Raw genomic sequence first — 14,778 nt, forward strand, 5'->3', positions numbered from 1 at the left:
TTCATTGATTCCTATTGTTCTTGTTTAAAACAATATCAACTTCTTTGGGGGGGGAAAAAAAGAGACTTTAATATTTTTTAATCTATTAAATAATACTACAGCAACATTTTAATTTGCATCGAGCTTTATTATAGAACATACTTCGGACATATTCTAGGCTTAAAAGGCTAATTGTGATTTCAGCACTTCCCATTTCCAATGAAAGCCACATCTTGACATACATTTGGACATTGCAACACTGATCATATGCTGGCTGCAATCACTGAAGAAATGCACTTCAAGTTTTGTCCAGTGTGAAGACATTAGATTTTGGCAGAAGCAGAAATAAATATGGATGGTGGAGGTGTTTTTTTGTAACATCAGATTATGATCCTTTGGGAGACACGTTCGCATGCCAGCCAAACATTTCACATACTACTGTCACAGAATTGCAGAAAGTGTTTATTAAGTACACTGCTAAAAATTACTCAAACAGGCATGCACCTTTAACGGGAACCTGCATTGCCACCGACTGCTGTATGTGCTGGTACAAACAAAATTGAACTATTTAATTTCTGCATCAGTAGTCTCTAAACCATAGTTTTACCTGAGGTTTTTAGATATGTGTGGGGGGGAAATCACAATGGCATCTACCTTTTATTTTCTAAGACAACACTGAATAAAACAACTGCTGCAGAAAATGATCAATGGTTGAACAGCAGCGTTGGATGAAATAAGCATTCTCAGTATCACATTCCTTTATTTGTTTAATCAGTTTAGAAGAAGCCTAGTGTGTTTTGGGGTGTATCTGGGTATCACACTGCTTAGTGTGCATCTTTCCCGTAAGATCAAGTAGCTTCACGTTAGCCCAATCATCATAACTGACAGGTAGACTTCAGTCAGTCTCCGTGGCATGACCTAACAACTTAAAGTGAATGAACTTTCAAACTGGATGATGGATTATTTTTCCAAAGCATATCATAATGTTCCTATTAAACAGCTAAAGTTTGAACACCCCTTATTTTATGATTCATAATGTAATCTGTCAGCATTTGAAAAAGAAACCTAGGTACATATACCGAAAAGATAATGACAAAGACATCCATCATGAACTTTCATGCCAAAAGATGACCCACTTAATTCACATCTTGCTACACCAAGTACAATGAATATGGGAGACTATATTAGTGGAGCCTATTAGTGAAGTATTATTAGCCTTGAACAAAAACATATTTTTCACCCTGACAACTAGATTTGTTCTGTGATTGCTTATTTCCTTGATCTCCATACCTACACACATTTTTAAGGTAATTTGATCTTGCTTCAGTAACATTATAGAGTGGTAGCCAAGTGGTGGGGAAGGGTGAATAGGGTTCTCTCCTTAATATTTAACTGGATAATTATTGTCCCTTTTTCCAAAAAGTATTCAGAATTCTCCGAATACCTTTATCCTGTGTATATATCTTTGCCACATTCTGTCTTGTTACTTTTGGCCAAGTTTAGGGATTTCAATGCATAACTCTCAGCCACAGTCAGTAAGTAGCACAGCTTGGATCAGCTTTGACCTGGTGATATCAAAGTCATAGAGCTTATTCTGTATTGTAGACATTTTTTTTTTCAGTAATGAGGCACTTTGTCACTTTTTGAGTCACAGATTCCTTGCTTTAAAATAAAAAAATGTATGTCAAGATTGTTCATAAATATGCTGTAACTGGCTGCCATTAAGTCAATAGAAACAATGTCACATTGACTATGGCCACATACAGAAAGGAAAGCAAACTGTTTTAAAGTTAGAATTCCAGCTAGAAAAGTTGCATTAGTTTCCAACATGCTGGAGCTCTTTGTAAACCCTGACAGTAAGTCCACGAGTTTTTGCGTTTTAAGTCATACCTTGATCAGTATCAAGTGGAAATGTATATGTGAGGGTGGCCAATTTCATTACTTAATTGCTACACCAGTAAGTAGAGAATTGTTGAGAAACGCAGCTTGACCCATGCGTGTGTGTTACTGACCACACACAACCAATTACGGTAACTGCGGTCTCACCAGCCTACATTGCTCTCCAGATTTATACATACCCCTGAATAAATAGGAATAAAAAACAGCATACAGAAAGAATGATTAACAGATTGGATGCATCCTGCTGAAAAGAGGGGTCAAATTTAGTCGCAGCCTCGTAATTAGTACTTTGTAAATCCTCTGGCATGATTACACTGACAAGACGCCTCCTGTAGTGTTCTGTGATGTTCCGACACTTCAGAGGGTGGATTCTTAACAATTCCTCTTTGCAGAATTGCTCTAGTACTTTCGAACTCTTTGATCTCCATTTGTGAACTTTTTTTTTTAAGTCGTAGATATGGATGTATGCTTTGGACATTCCAGCATGACAATGATCCATTCTTAACCAAGCATGAGCTTCTTCTCAGAAGGAACCAGGATTTTGGCCAAAATGTATCGATATGTGTTGGAAGTTCATGATTCCCTCTATTTTAACAAAGACTCCAGTACACAATACATAATAGACCCCCCACCATATTTCTCGAAATAAAAACAAAAAACAAACATGAAAAAACAAGAAGTTGAACCTACCAGTTTTCACTACAGCATCTATTATCAAAAAGTTAAGGCTACTGGAACAGTCACCACCTTGCCAAGAAAAGGATGCATGAAAATATTACCACTATGTCCTGTAAAAATAAAAAGTGGCTCAGAAGCAAAAACTCCAATCTAAGGGCAACTGTTGGAGATCTCCAAGAGTCTGGACTCTTCAGGATGCACGTAAGAAGCATCTTCTGACAGCACAAAACAGAAAGGCGCTGTATACATTTGCCAAACTGCATATCTGAGACACTTGGGGCCATTTTAGGTTCAGATTAGAAAAGAAAAAAAAAGTTGTATGGGACACATTCATCAGCATTATGTTTGATGCCGAAAAGGTGAAGCTCATGTTGAGAAGAATGTCATCCCCTTTGTGAATTATGGAACTGGATTTTGGTGTTATTTTACATCTTCTGGTGCCCTTATTCAGATGAAGGGAAAAATGAATTCTCTGCTAAGAAGCTCAATTTTGGTCAACAATTGTAATTCCAGCATGATTATGATCCAATTCATGCATCAATGTCTAAAAATAAATGGTTAAGTGAAAACAAAAAATACTAAAAACTAAAACTAAAAAAAAGCAGGTCACGAGTAAAAACCAAATAATCCAACCGAGCTGGAAGTGATCAAAAATCCCTCCTGAGAAGTGCTAGAACCAAACACTACACTGTGTCATTATGGTCAATGGAGGGTGCACAAAATACTGATTGCAGGGATGTGAATCACTGTCATCATTGTGTTCTTTGAAAAACATGCCATTATTTCTAAAATGTACGATGTTGCTCTTGCAGCGTTGTTAGTATTAAAATTGTTCGTATGTTCAATTGAGCAAATACAATTATTGCACGCTTGCATGCCATCTGTTAAATCATTTTTTTGTTACACTTTATCAATAAATACGAAGGCCACTGTATATTATATCACACACTCAGACAACGTAAAATATGAAAGAAAGCACAGCCTTCAGAAGGAGTTGGAATCAGCTTACTGATAAGAATAATGAGCTTTGGTTGTTTAAAAATGAAAACTTTTTTTCAGGGTTTGTGAAGATACTGATGGAGAATGGAAGACTTAGTTAGCTATGTGACAAGCAGGTAACAACTCCTTAACCACTAATAGATGGCAACAACAGTGCGCAGAATGAGCAGCTCCACCTCCTCAAAATTAACAAAAACCAGCAACAAAAAAACTCAAAAATACAATTTCCTTTTAAATACCTTGAACAAATATAAAGTGCAGCACACATTCAGGCGCATACTGATTTTAATACAAAAATAGTCAGTCTCCTTTGAAACTCCTTGGATATTCCTAGGTAAGTAATCGTTTTTTGCTATGTGGTCTCCATCATTCGGGGTTCATCTGTATCTTCCTCTTTTGTCCCTTTAGTTTTGTTGATCCAAAGTCCAGCCTCCAAACAGCGTTTCACATAATATTCAGCAACCTGCAGATATTAAAATAAATTGATGTTTAGGTTTTGCATATTGTTTTGGGTTGTGGAAGATACTGGGCACAAATGAAACCAGGGCAAATACTTAAGTGAGAGAGAGACAGAGACCTTTTGTATGGGGTGTTGGGGAGTAATCAAACTTGAAATACATTTTATTATTAGTGTGATTTTGATATCCTTCACATTATATTCAGAATGTCAAAGACACCTATAAAATCACTTGTACTGGGTCTCTCAGTGGCCATTTCTTGAGATCACTGGCCTAGACTAACCCCTGACATAAAACACATGATTTATGCAAACTCGTTTAGGTTTGACTGGAGAAAGAAACCTAACCCTAACCCAACGGGTAGTTAGTCATTATTAGGCATTATTAAAAAAGCTTTTAAAAAGACACAGTGCCTTACCAAAAACATGGAGTGTTGTAAGATGCCATACCTGTGGGTTCATGTTACTGAGAACATTCTGCAGAATCTGCATGTCTTGCAGCTGGAACCCTCTCTTCAGCTCCTTCAACAAAACAAGAAAGATGCTTAGTGTCTGAATGTACCACTGTTTCACATAACACTCGTAGCAATGGATATCAGTAATGCTGCTGTACAAACAGTTAACTTCCACTTGCCTGGTAAGGACATGCACAAGTTCAATACATCAAATTCCCATCACTAAATCGGTTTAGTGTCAACAACAAATTTAAATCTACCTGGTTGTGTAATTGCTTTAACTTTGATCACAATGTAATTTAAGTTTAAGATAATCTATAATTTCATCTACAATGTGAAAAATGTTAAATCCTCTATTATACCCATCAGCCAGTCACCTTACAACACCTAGTCCTCATTATACATTTGAAAATAAAAATGAAATGTCCCATAATATAACAGCTGCAACAAGACGGGGAGGAAAAAAAAAAAAAAAAACGTACTGGTGGCAATGACTCCAGAACCTCTTTCGGGTCCAGACAGCATCCATTTGGAGGTTTCTGATGCTCCATGTCTGCAGAATTCTCCTTCTTGCACTTTCCTGTGTAGTCTCTCACTCGCTGCTTGAAAGCTTCAAGTTCAGTTCTAAAGACATCCACATAACCCTCTTGACCAGACTAAAATATTAGCAGACATAACAAATAATATTGACAGTTGACAAATAATACAAGTCAAAGTGCATTTTATTCATCTATTCATGCTCTAGAGTAGAACAACTGTTGTCAGAATTAAACACTCCACTGTGAAGATGCACACATATTTTAAGGCCTGTGTTAAAGCCTAATTTGGATTGCCTGTCAAGCTCTATGCATGATTGATACTGCTTCCCTCTACTGGTGGAACGGCTCCATTACAATTCAGTTGTTACAATAAATGTTTTCAATACAGAAAGGATTACACAATGTTATGCAAGGAAGTACTGAATTGGAAGATCATATACAATATAAAGACAGCAAATTATTTACAAATTTCTAACAGTACATTTATGTTTGTACTGATCCATTTATAGAAATATTAGAAGATTTAAAAGGCACAAATTAGCAACATTTGCAAAGTCGTATATAGTATTTCAGACTGTAAAGGAATCCAATTTGGACTGATTTGTGGGTAAACAGATATTGTCTACTACTGTGATTTAGCGGTGGGGTGTCTTCACTAACATACAATTTTAGTGATTTAGCAAACAATCAATGTGCTAAGATGTTGCATTTTGATAGAAATATGAAGACCATGGCTGAATTGTGTACAAAGCATATGGTCAGATGATGTAATGCTAAATCTACCAGTAAAGATCATAATAATCCCCAGATCTGTAGAAGGCTGGAAAGAAATGTAAAAAACACCATCTTTCATGTATCCAATGTACTATCCCTACTCCACTCATGACAGTTTACCCTTGCAATACACAGAACCAGGACCTTTAAATGCCCTCATACAGCAATTCAGCAAAGACTTGGAACCATTCAAATGTGAGCCTGATGTTTGCAAGACAGTAAACTCCCACAAAACTATCAATATAGTCCTGGATGGTTTTGTTTCATATAACATGTTAATACAATACTAAGTTATATTATTGTGTTAAGAATTTGGTTTACATTTTATTTTAATTGCAATGGGCTACATGAAAAGATGATAATATGTATTCTTAATGTTGCAGCCATCCTAAATTGTGGATTAGATGTCTGTTTAGTTTTAAAATGTATATTTGCATAGTTTAGTATTTATTGTGGCCTGTCACATTCACCTTGCTTTGTCTAAGGATTAGGGAGGGAAAAATAATCTAAGAGCAATAGCATTAATGCAATCTCTACTAAACAAAGCTCACAGTGCTGTGGAGGATTGAGCAAATTCAGCTCTAATAAATAATCATAAATAATCATGATAAATGCAGTGTTTGATCAAATAGAGTTTACACAAGCTAGACCACAGTTGATGTGTATAATAATAAATGCGAGTAATTCACATAAAGAAAATGTTAGAGGCTACAAATTGCTTTCTGTCTTGAATTACCCAAGCATTAAACTAAATATAAAATACATATATAGATGAAAAAACCATAGATGGAAAATACAACTACTAGCAGTAAAAGACATCATGGATAATTCCAAAAGGAGCTGTGTTTGCAGGTTTAGAAAAACATGTGAAATGTAAACGTGACATTAAACATGTGAAAAAAATTGAATGGTCTTGCTTAGCTGTATTATGTTATTTAAAAAAAGATTGTAAGTGAATCACATTTATCAAGCCTACCAGGAAAACACATCTAGTTTCAGAGGCTGATGCAATTATGTTCTTAAAGTGAGATTACTTTCCCTAAATTAAGTGTGTAGGGGGGAACAGATTAAGATGCTGCATGTTTCAGTGTTATGGTTTAAACATGTACAATATTTGTGACATTTTCTTACTTTTGCTTTTTGAAAAAACTTTCTAAAGCAGCCCCTAGGGTCCTCCTTATTGGTACTAGCCATCTCCAGGATGAACTGCATGGCAACAGCCTGATGAGCCACCTGCTCCATTAGAGCTTCTTTCTGTGGGACAGGTAGAGCGAGACAGATATTAAGAGGAAGCTCTAATGGCATAGAGCAAAGGGTTTGTAGAAATACACAGTGTGACCTGACAGAAATTAACAAACACAGTAATAATCTACCAATGAGAGTTAAGTAGAAGTAGTATTGGAACTTATATCATATACAGATCGCTGCTGTAATGATAAACCAAAAAAACCTGCAGTTTTCTTACCAAATTAAATGTGTAAAAACTACTGGACCTTCCATTTGTATAAATAGATATTCAAATCCAGTTGAGTTGTATTTTGATTAAAAAGAAGAACTGAACAACTTAAAAACATACTATCTTGGAGTTCTCTAACATAAATAAAATGTTTTAAACTGAGGAAAACAGGTATTAGTAGCTTTTCTGAAACATCTCAGGAGTTGTAGGGAAAAGACTGTAAAATGGTTAGTGGGATCTTGTCCATCCTAGATCTAGACTTAACAAGGCTCTCGCATTACCTCCTCTGCCTTTAGACGGAAACACCAAAAAATTAGGTAGTTGGCCGTGTCTTCACAGATGAGATGGGGGTGATCAGACAGGAACCTCTGGCTGTCGTCCCAGCGCCTTAGCATACCTAGCAAAACACACATCAGTCATGTATTCCATAGGACACTGCTCCTTGTTAATACCCCGAGAACTGGACTGTGTATTACACAGATCAACACAGAATGGCTAAAACACACGGATACAAAAATAATAAGTATATAACTTAATATGACAATCAATTTGCATTAGTAGTAGTTGATACTAGTCAAGGGATGTTTCTTTTTACAGCCTTGTTTGTATGGATTTGATTTTGATGTAATCTTGGAAAACCTTTGAAGACAACACATTCACACATTTTGATTATATTCAATACCTTGAAATGACTTCTATTAAAAACGACCAAGAGATAACTACAAAGAAATTGACAGAGAAAAAAATACTGCAGCTGAGAAAATAATGGACAAAAATCCTGTGTTTCATGGCAGGCGAAGTACTGTAAATTTAAGGTGCTTATGGCTGGTTACAGTTTTCAATAGTTCTGGGTTATGTTTAACACATACATAAAAATCATCTAAATATAACAAAGGTCAAGAACGGGAATTGTTACCCAAACAATTAGCCACAATGCTCTAATAAATGTAATCCATCAAAGCATTGTAACATGTAAACATACCCAAGGATCCTCCTAACAGAATATTGTGTGAATCCCTGAATCTGATGCTACACACAGAAGTGACAATTTTACACAAGAGAATACATTAATGCTGACATATGGAAGTTAAGGGAAGAGTTACAGATCGGTCAAATTACTATTTTCACTGCACACCTACCAAAATGTCTTAACTGATGCTCATATTTCTGGACAAAGGATTTACTTTTATCATCTTCTGGTTCTTGGTTTCCATTCTGAATATTGATAACACTCTGCATAACGGAAACACAAAACAAGGGTTAAAACAACAGTTTTAAACAGGGAAATTGACATATGTTGAACAAGTAAAACTGCAGTCCTTAAACTTTAATTGTATGCTGCACAAACTAACCAATTCACTAAGAACTCAACTATTTTGCAAGGAAGAATTAACACCATCCCACTGTGCAGAGCTGGTAGAAACCTATTCAAAAAGACTGACAGAAGTAATTGGTGCAAAAGGTGCTTCTACCACGTACTGCCTTAGGCGGGTGAATGCAATCATAACTTATGCAATCAGTACATTTCAATGTATATATTATGTTCTTTGCTGGTTTGGGGGCAATCAACCTCCTAAACATATAACAGTGTTACGTCTCATCATTAGTTGTTCATAATAATTACAAAAATAAAATAAAAATAAAAAAAACATATACCAAACTGATCTTTTTGTTTTTGGTCTAAATCAGTGGTGGCCAACCTGTGGCCAAGATTGCATCCACTTGCGGCCCACGAACCCCCCACACAAATACAAACTGTATAAAGTAAATAGTATTTATGACAACTGCTTATTATTTAGAATTAATGTCTTAATCACTTGATGTGTATTTACTGCATTATATTGCTTTTTAAATTAAAATGTAGCATTTGTGGCTTGTAATTGTGGTAAAAGGCCACAGTTATTAATTTACGTTGCCAAGCTTTAGGTTTGGCACAGACCCAACACAGCACATCTCCCAATTAAAGTCAAGCATGGTGGCAGCATCATGCTATGGGGATGCTTGTCCTCAGCAGGAACTGGAAAGCTTGTTAGGATTTAAGGAAAAATTGGTGGAGCGAAGTACAGACAAATACTAAAGGAAAATCTGTCTTAAAACTGGAGTGAAAATTCACTTTTCAGCAGGACTATGATCAAAAGGACAAGGCCAAAGCTACTCTGGATAAGAATAAGGAAGTGAATGTCCTTGAGTGGCCCAGTCAAAGTCCAGACTTGAATCCTATTTAGAATCTGTGGAACGACTTAAACTGCTATCCCCAACAAATCTGAATAAACTTGATCAAATATGCCAACAACAATGGACAAACATTTCACCAATCCAGTGTGCAAAGCTGGTAGAGACCTACCCAAAAAGCACCAAATATTGAAGGGTCTGAATACTTACGGAATCATAATATTTCATACTTTTTGGTGATATTTACTGTATCTTACTCTTAGAACTTTTCAGTTTTATCATTAAAGTTTTGAATAAAGTACACACACACACACAAAAAAAAAAAAAGTGTACACACATCATTTTGTAACTTCACAAAATGGGCCACCATAGGAAGGGTCTGAATACTTTTGCCAGGCACTATATACAAGTCTACAGACAACATTTTACCCAAACAAGTTAAATCACTGTTCTTATTTGCTTAATAATAATTCTAGTTGCTTGAAGAACACTTCCATCTTGTATAAGTAACTGCTTTTAAATGGTATTAACCTATGAAAACATCATTAATAATATGAAGAATAATTTGTTACATTTCATGAGACTCAGACTTATACGTTTAACAAAATTTAGATTAGTGAGTATTCGCTTTTTAGATACTTTGACAGCCATACGCGTCAAAACACTAAAGCAGATATGGAAGAGCACAGTACATCTGTGACAGCATCAGTGACTGAATAAGTAGCAATATGAAAAATACATTCACATTATTTTGAATGGGAAAAGAAACACCGATGACTTTTTTTTGTGCCTTTTCATTGTAACAACTTCGTCCTCTAATAACAGTTTGTTTGGTTAGAAATATAGCACATCTGCTAATAGTTATAATATATAGGCTTGACCTAGGTTAAAAAAATATAGCCGGGCATACAAATTTTGGGGGGGGACAATGAAACATTTTCTCAACATTGGGCCCCATCCCCATTCTAAACCTACACCTATGTTTGGAACACTAAATGTTCAGTTTATTTAAAGCCATACGTATTCTCTAATCACCAAATTTGATGCTTCACCTGAAGAAGGGAAAGAGAAAGAAAAAATATATAGATCACCTTCTAGGATATGTTTTCAGGTTAATGAATCTCTCATTGGCATGTTAGGAGTGCACTGCTGTTTTGGGAACCTCATACCTTATTGAACACATCTCTGCTAAAGGTGTTACAGTGCATAGGACTCCTTTTGTCCTCACAGCCCAGCATCTTCTCTTTATGCCTCCACTCCCTCTCAGTCTGCGACAGCTCGGAGGAGCTCGCCTGTGCCCGGGCACGCTCCTGTTCAGCTGACTCTGAGCTGTGCAGCTCCAGCCCCGACAGTCTGTCCTGCGCTTCGACTAGCTGCCAACTGCAGAATATGGAGTCCTTCACACATTGCTGCTGGCTTCGGCACAGTGATACCATGTTGTCAGAACTCACCTGGAACATACAAATACATTTATGGGCATACATTTGAATTTAAGGGATTGTGAAAAGCTTTCATGTCATACCCAACTAAGAATTCTAGACAGTACATTTCTTAAATTAAGGAGATCTAAAAAAAATTACTCTTATACCGAGTCAGTTTTAGTTTAAGATAATATTATACTGTCCATAAAGTTTGTTTTTGGTGCTATTGAGTCAAAAAAGTATCTCTACACTCCCATCCATCAATAGTTTTTGAAGGGGAGTATAGGTTTTAGATGTAAAATAAAACAAAATTAAAACAAAGAACTGAATTAAAAATGCAACCACAATTTACAAATCTTGTCATAACTGAGCTCAACAGTCTTAGTGCTTAGAGTTCTGTTGCTGAACATTATTCTTTGGCTAACCAACTGCTGGTGTGAGAACATGGAGAGAATTTTACCAGGAGGGATGAGCAACGCTATTTACAATAGGAAGCACATTTGTCACTGTTAATATTAATCAGGCTGAAGCCCCTTTCAATCTGCTGTTGACACAACTGTATTGATCTATTTTAGAAGTTATTTAGGTTTGTCTGCAACCCCTGATGTATTACTGTCCAGAAAAAGCTAAGTAATCATTTGACAACATTTCCCATCTGATTATTCCAGTATTACACAGTATTCACATGCGCTGCCTTCAAAGTGGTCATTATAGATGACTGAATTAGATTTCCCCTCTAAATGTGGATCTGTGATTTACACACTATTTTCCCAATGTATCCTGTTTTGCTCATTTGACAGAAATGAAAACAAGCTAAACTCCATCCTTTGTTTTTGATACAGTACTGACTCAACATTGGCGAACCATTTTTGCCACAATTACTAGTTTCTACATGGATTTTACAGCATGGTACACACACACGTTACCAGCTATAAGTGTGTAGGGTTTTCCCGTATTTTGTCATATGAATATTTCTGTTTTCCCTAGGATTTGACTTCAAATTTAAGCATGAAATACATGAAAAGCACTTTTATTTCAATTAGACCTTTAAGGATCAACATGTGGGCTGTGTTTTAAATTAAAATATGCACTACTAAATGTGTTGTTACATATATTGAAAAAAACTAAAACAAATGCAGCTAACTAATGGAGGAATTAAATCAAAATGTTGATGCACCTGCTAATCAAAAACTACAAATCTACACTTAAAAGCATATCCTCTAAGGCAACTGCCATTAAAATAATGTCACAGTATGTAGTATTAACAGGTAAATAAATCCTTTAATTTGAATCCTCCTCCCCCGACCCACCCAAGAGTTTGTGTTGTTTGGTTCAGTATTTAGAACAGCTTTTCTCAATCCCATTTGGGTTTTCCTTTCCTTTAAATGAGCTGACCAGTATCAAGACAAATATATAGCCTACCTCAAAATCACAGAAAATATGTGATCAATTTAATTTTCACGCTGAGGTCTTTTTACTCAAGAAGATCAAACACACTTGGAGCGCTCACCGATCAATGATTGATCTTGGTCGATAAAAAATATTTGGAATATAAGGAAGGGCGAAACTTCATTGTAGAATCTATTTATTTTTTTCCATCTATATATCAGGCCATGCAACATATTTGTTTGGACCATGCAAAGAAATACTATCAGTTTGGTTTTGAATCTTTTCATCTTCAATGGTGCTGACAAGGTCAACCCCATGGACTACACTCTCGGGAATAAAACAGACTCAAATTCATACCTGGAAAGAGGTGCATTTGAAACTTAAAATAGTCACTTCTTTTCACAGAGTTGGGTGTATCTGAAAAACTCCCCAGTCACATTAATTATGGTTTTATGTTCACTCAGCCAACTCTGTGCCTTTCCCATTATTATGGTGTAACCTGTCTATTTTTTCACCCTCCCTGAAGACTTCGGTCGGGTTTTCCAGCAACATACCCTGGATCCAAACAAACAATTTCCAGGCTGTCCAACTTAACATACACTGCAGCTAAGAACCACAACTACTTGTTGTGTTGACATTTTATTAATACTGTCATGTATACATAATTAATAAATATAATTGTACCTAAAGCTTTTTGAGATTAGATGTCTTCATTGCACTGTTTCAGGATGCAGAGCATCAGCAGGTGTTTCAAGTCTTAGGTTGCGCCCAGAAATGTTCTGTGGTCAGTTTGTTCATTCTGCTGGATGAGATGATCATTTTGTGTAGTTGTTATAGACACAGTTTACCGACCTAGCATTAATCCTGTCATGAATGTTTCACCCTTACTACCTGATTCGTGAAGAATGATCACTATCAAACCAACCTAATTATAATATATTGTATTCTGTTGAATATTTGTTTCCCCAAATATAATTTGTGAACAAAAACAATATATTTTACAGTGGAAAAATTGTTATCCGAGAAGTACTACTACTACTGCTAACAATAACATTAAATTATACTTATAGGCTACCTTAAAGGGTTAAAAAACAAAAACAACAAAAACAAAACTTCTGGGCTCAGAGAGGCCTTTCCTTTTCATGATTTAAAATGAAGAAGTATGATGAGCTCAGTTCAATATTTGCTCGAGTTTAGGTTTGTTTGGTTTCACAATGTGGGTGTGGAGCAATTCCTTAAATCTCTGCCTAAAAGGGTGTGAAGAAAAAAAAAACAGTACAGTCATCAATAATCCCAAATAAAATACTTTGCATGCATTTCTTGATACCTTATTATCAGAAATAAGTGTTATGCTGCTCGAACTACAGATTATTTGAACTTGGTAGGACTGAAGGGGTACTAGTACCACACGACACAAAACAAAGTTCAAATCGTTAAGAGTTAACAAACGCCACATGTTTGCATTAGTCGTAAAATACTCCGTGGTAAATCAAGGCATCGGGAATAGTTTTTTCCCTTGAGGCTGTGGTTTCCCAGATGAAGTATTCAATGCGCTGCACAGTACCTGCGGCTGCAATGTCGCGGATGGGAGGCTGTGGCTGCGATCACCAGGGCCGCTGCTCTCCTGCTCCGGGGACACAGCAGCGCCGCCGCCCTGCCAGTCCATCTCGCCCGCTTATCTACTGCTGCTGCTGCTTGATTTCGGACGATTCAACAATGAAACGAAAACAGGTCAGACAATGTTAGCGAATCGGGTCAATGAAACAGCACAGTCCCTCTTCAGAAGATGACATAAACGTGCACCTCCATGTTGCTGACTCATTACCCACGTGGCTGGCCGTGCAGGTCACATGACTCGTCTGTTTGAGTCATATGATACTGACCGGAAATAACTTTATATTATTATTATTATTATTATTATTATTACATATTTAGTTGTTTTCGCTCCCATTTCATAAAAGTTGTTAACGGGAATCAGTGGCTTTGTGTGGTCTATTCATAGTTACTAATATATATATGACGAAATGTAATAATATTTTAAATAGTAATATATATATATATATATATATATATATATATATATATATATATATATATATATATATATTTAAAGCTATTTAAAATATTATTACATTTCGTCATTCTTAATATTGTTAAAACGTATGTATAGTTTCTTAGACAAATATTCAATACCTTACCAAAACTGCTGGGGATTTGTTTCGTCGCATTTGATCCTCTTCCCCCTGCGTGTGTAGTTGCTGAGACCAGAGCCCCGACCCTCAGCGCTTTGAAATGTTTAAGAAAGAAAAGTGAAAAAGAGGCATCAATTGCAGATGATTTGGACTGAGATGTCAAAAATAATGTGATAGCTATACAACAGTCATATTTTGATTGGAAAGGTATTCAGTAGCATAAATTAATAATAAATACATGCACTCTTGTATTTTCTTTCGTGGATATTAATATACTTTCATGGAAATTTAGCTTTAATGCTTAGTTTTCTTCCTTCATTTTATTTAAAAATTGCCAACGAATACCTTTGGCCATTGGAACTTAATTT

The 14,778-nt window shown here is 36.0% G+C and overlaps 1 protein-coding gene across 3 annotated transcripts; it reads right to left on the reverse strand.

Annotated features, from left to right (window-relative positions):
• Positions 1-106: 106 nt before the first annotated feature.
• Positions 107-14,047, reverse strand: cdc37l1 (cell division cycle 37-like 1). Of its 3 annotated transcripts, XM_066710735.1 has the most exons (10): positions 13,783-14,047; positions 13,294-13,465; positions 12,903-13,017; positions 10,578-10,859; positions 8,376-8,469; positions 7,518-7,633; positions 6,912-7,034; positions 4,950-5,123; positions 4,463-4,534; positions 107-4,018 (listed from the first exon to the last, which is right to left on the reverse strand). In XM_066710735.1, the coding sequence occupies exons 4-10, from the start codon at positions 10,842-10,844 to the stop codon at positions 3,908-3,910; spliced, it is 957 nt and encodes a 318-aa protein (XP_066566832.1). In that variant the 5' UTR covers positions 10,845-10,859; positions 12,903-13,017; positions 13,294-13,465; positions 13,783-14,047; the 3' UTR covers positions 107-3,907. The 3 variants fall into 3 exon arrangements, with proteins under 3 accessions (XP_066566832.1, XP_066566833.1, XP_066566831.1); XM_066710736.1 differs by lacking the exon at positions 13,294-13,465; XM_066710734.1 differs by lacking the exons at positions 12,903-13,017; positions 13,294-13,465.
• Between the last annotated feature and the right edge of the window lie 731 nt (positions 14,048-14,778).

This window comes from Amia ocellicauda, chromosome 8 (assembly GCF_036373705.1).
Source record: "Amia ocellicauda isolate fAmiCal2 chromosome 8, fAmiCal2.hap1, whole genome shotgun sequence".
Classification (NCBI taxonomy): Eukaryota; Metazoa; Chordata; class Actinopteri; order Amiiformes; family Amiidae; genus Amia; species Amia ocellicauda.

What these genes read in the sequence shown, in the direction of transcription:
- cdc37l1 (XM_066710734.1), bottom strand. Translation starts at nt 13,884, where the DNA reads ATGGACTGGCAGGGCGGCGGCGCTGCTGTGTCCCCGGAGCAGGAGAGC. An exon ending in CCGCGACATTGCAGCCGCAG is followed by an intron (nt 10,860 to 13,782) that starts GTACTGTGCAGC and finishes TGTATGTTCCAG; the next exon opens with GTGAGTTCTGACAACATGGT. An exon ending in AGTTTTTTCAAAAAGCAAAA is followed by an intron (nt 5,124 to 6,911) that starts GTAAGAAAATGT and finishes CTAATATTTTAG; the next exon opens with TCTGGTCAAGAGGGTTATGT.